Raw genomic sequence first — 3,909 nt, forward strand, 5'->3', positions numbered from 1 at the left:
AGGGGGTCAGAGGACACCTGCTGAAAGGCAGACCAGGGGCATCCCCCTGGCGGTCAGCTGATGGCACGTGACCAAGGACCAGCATCAGGCCACAAGGTCACAGGAACCACACCTTGCCTTCTGCACAGAGATGTCCCTGGAGGGAGAGAAGGAGGCTGGGAGCAGGTGCTTTCCCATTCAAATGCAAGCAGGCTACCCTCCTGCAGGGACTGGGAAGAGAATCAGCTTTCCACAGGCCAGGCCTCAAAGCCAACGGGGGCCCTCTGACATGCACGAGCAAATTCCATTTTGTCTTCCCAGCTGAGTCCCATCATGAGAACCAGGTAACATGGAGCCATGGTGGGGGGGCCCTTTGCCATAGATGAAAGGGACCCTGACAGGGAGAGAGGTAAGCCTTTGGGGCTGTTACAGCAGGCCAGACAGGCACCGGGCAGGGCGGGCATGCAGATCCAGGGGGTGTCCCAGCTCTCAGGCCCCCAGGTCGTTGGTGCCGGTGGAGGGTGTCTCCCTCCCCTCCCCCTCAGGCTCCTCCCTCAGTGCCCGGTGGAGCACAGCCCCCAGGGGCTCCCACAGGCCCCGTCGACCCTGGCTTCCCACGACGAAGTAGATGACGGGATTGGCACTACTGCTCAGAGCCGAGGAGAGGCATGCCACGTAACGGAATAGAGTCTTCTGCTCCTGGGGCAGGTCCAGCCAGTAGAGGAAGAACCAGCTGATGCCAATGGGCAGGGCGCAGAGAAGGAACACCACGACGGAGGCCAGGACGACCACGTACAGCCTTGTGGGCCGCCGCCCCCACTGCCGTGAGCTCCTCCGCACACGCACGAAGAGGGTCACGCTGGACAGAACCATCACTGGGGTGAAGATCCCCATAACGAGGAAGCTGAAGACAGAGTCCACCGTTAAACACTGACTTTCCACGCCGAGCCAGAGCTCGCTGCAGAAGAGTGCGGCCACCACGCTCATCAGGAGGGACAGCGCCCAGAGCAGGACACACACCACGGCTGACAGGTACTGCGGCCGGTGACACTTGTACCAGATGGGGAAGAGGACAGACAGGCAGCGCTGTGTGCTGATGGCCGTCAGTAGGCTCAGACTCGCGGTGTAGGCGAAGAACTTCACTCTCTCCATCACCTCGGAGACCAGCAGGGGCGTTTCTAGATAGAGCGTGACGGCCGTGCAGAGGAGGAAGAGGAAGTCAGCTACGGCCAGGTGGAGGACGTACGTGCAGAAGGGGGTCCTCTGCCCCCGGCAGCTCAGCAGCCAGACCACCAGGCCATTGCCCATCATGCCACACACGCAGGTGAACGTGGCCAAGGACCTTAGCACCTCGGGAGCTGTGTCCAGGGTGTCTACTACTGGGGGGCTGCTTTGGATTAATACTGGGACCCAGGGGCTAGACATACTCTGGTTCATCCTGTGGAAGGAAGATAGACCAGCATGAGATTCTGTGTTGCTGGGGTCCCGAGGGACTTCTGAGGGCCCCTCCCCCTGACTTTCCTGCCCTGGGGCTGTGACCTGGGTTTTGTTTGCAAGAACCATGACCACCAGCCTTGACTAGTGCCCTGCTCCCCTGGTTCCCAGCCCACTGACTTGGCCAACCCCACTATGACATACCCGATGTTGTTCTAAGTGCCCTTTGTCAAGTTGAGAGGTTCTCTTGTGTTCTGAGTTTATGTTTTTAATCATGAAGAAGTACTGACTCTCATCAAAGGTTTTCTGTTCATGTATTCATTGCATCAATTCCCCAATACTGCTCAAATCCCTGAATTAACTTTTTAGGATGGCACCTTGGTGCTAATAGGGTTAGCTCCAGCCCTCACTTTGCAGCACAGGATGACCACTAGGCCATTTAAAACCAGCTTAAACACGGGTGTGTGTTTCCGTCTCCATCCCCATCCCAGCCCCCCCGCCAGCTGTCCTACCCTGTCTAACTAGCCCTCTCTCCAAACAGGTGGGTGCTCAGAAGTGTTTTTAATTTACACAAACGTTGTTGTGATTTAGAATTTATGCTGTTTTTCTTCACTCAGCGTGTGGTTTTTCTTAAAGGATATTTTCAGGTGGCTGTATGGAAAAGTAGTTTGTTGGTCTCGATTTTACAATGTACATAAGTGGTTCTTCAGTCCCAGGATTGTAGAAATGCTGTGTCCAACATCCTCATGCCTGTTCCCATTGGACTCGGCTCAGGATTTTTCTGGGATGTTCCAGGAGTGGGATTGCTGGGTGCTAGGACATGTGCATGCTTAGCTCCACTAACCCTCGTCTGCTTCCCTCCTGGATGGCTGCGTCAGGCCTCACTTCTGCTGTGGGACAGGAAGGGTCACGTTCCTCATTCCCTCACTGATGATTGCTGTCATGCACTCTCCTCACGTTGGCCAACCTCATGGTTGCAGAGTGGATTGTGCTGATGTTTGAACTTACATTTCACTGACAGTGAGCTTGATATCAGTTCATTTACCTGCCACCCCCAGGGCTCCCCTTCTTGGACCGCCTGCTCACAGTGGCTGCCCCCTTTTCACGTGGGTGTCCTGTCTGTTCCTTCTTGATTTGCCGGCGCCTGAATCCTTGCAGGTTTTACACACTGCGGGTGTCATCTCTGCGAGCGCTCGTAAGTACGGTCGCTTTCTCTGTTGTGAACTTGAGTGCACAGATATGCTCAACTTGGTATAATCAACTCCCACACATTTTCACCCTGAAATGTTGTGGCTTTCGGATCATTCCACGTCCCTGGGTGAAAAAGATATCCCGTTATTTTCTTCTGTTACTTTTATACTTTTTCCCTTCCAGAATTTGGTCTTGAGTCCAGCTAGAACTGTTTTTATGTGAGATAAAGACAGGAGACAGCTTGGGTTTTCCTCCATATTATGAGCCAGTTTTCCCAAAACTGTCTCCAGGACAGCCTGTCTTTTCCCTGTTGACTTATCAAATTTCCGTTTACATATGGGACTCTTAAAACCCTCTGTTCTGGTTTCTCTGTTGCTACACACTGTTTTCATGTGTGTGTGTGTGTCTAAAATATGTATGTGGCTTTGTGTGAATCTCGTGTTGTGTGGCTGACAGCCACTCAGTACTTGTTCTGTGCTCCTTTCATGAAGTTTCATCCTTCAGGGAGACCACTGAGCTCTGCCTGGCTTTCCTCACTTCCGTGCCGCTGTCCAGAGAGCACCTGCAGGCTGCAAGCTGGGGTGATCACAGGGTTCCCATCTTCTATCTCCTTTCTCTCAGAGCTCACACTCCCAGGATGCCTCTTGCCCAATATCTGAACACAGTAGAGTCTTCTCTTTTCTTCAGTTTTCTGGTTGTTGACAGTGGGAGCGCTGGTCCAGTACCAGTTCCTCCCTTGTGGCTAGAGTCAGAAATGCCTCTAGTGTATTTTCCTCTTGATCATTGCTGGTGTGGAGGAACACTGTTGATTCTTGTAGTTTTTATGAATCAGGAAAATATCCTGATTTATTTCACCATGCCTATTAGTTTCTCTGGACTATTTTGATTTCCTATGGTGCTATCCTCATGCCTCTGATTTCTTTTGCATGTCCTATAGCACAGCCCAGCACATCTAGTAGTCTGCTGAGCAGTGGTTGGAATCAGGCATGTTTATCTTCTCCCTAATCTTAAAGTTTCTTTATTGGATGTGATGGTTATTCTGGGTTCATGGTATTATCTTTTATCAAGGTAAGAAAATTCCCTTTCTGGTTGTCTGAGAGTTTTTATCATAAATTTGGAATTTATCTCAGTTGTTTTTCCTGCATCTACTTAATCACTTTCCTTTTTCCTCCCAACTGTCTATTTATGTGTTGCATACACTGGAATTTATTCATCCTTGTATTTTGGGGATAGACTCTTTCTTTCTTTCTTTCTTTCTTTCTTTCTTTCTTTCTTTCTTTCTTTCTTTCTTTCTTCCTTCCTTCC

General features: G+C 51.2%; 1 protein-coding gene across 1 annotated transcript; it reads right to left on the minus strand.

The window, feature by feature from the left end:
• Nucleotides 1-6: 6 nt before the first annotated feature.
• LOC103679537 (mas-related G-protein coupled receptor member D) lies at nt 7-1,665 on the minus strand. Its single transcript, XM_008709103.2, has one exon. It carries the CDS (start codon nt 1,540-1,542, stop codon nt 469-471), a length of 1,074 nt encoding a protein of 357 aa, XP_008707325.2. The 5' UTR covers nt 1,543-1,665; the 3' UTR covers nt 7-468.
• Between the last annotated feature and the right edge of the window lie 2,244 nt (nt 1,666-3,909).

The sequence above is a fragment of the Ursus maritimus genome, unplaced genomic scaffold (assembly GCF_017311325.1).
Source record: "Ursus maritimus isolate PB19 unplaced genomic scaffold, ASM1731132v1 scaffold_23, whole genome shotgun sequence".
Classification (NCBI taxonomy): Eukaryota; Metazoa; Chordata; class Mammalia; order Carnivora; family Ursidae; genus Ursus; species Ursus maritimus.

What these genes read in the sequence shown, in the direction of transcription:
- LOC103679537 (XM_008709103.2), bottom strand. Translation starts at nt 1,542, where the DNA reads ATGGTTCTTGCAAACAAAACCCAGGTCACAGCCCCAGGGCAGGAAAGT.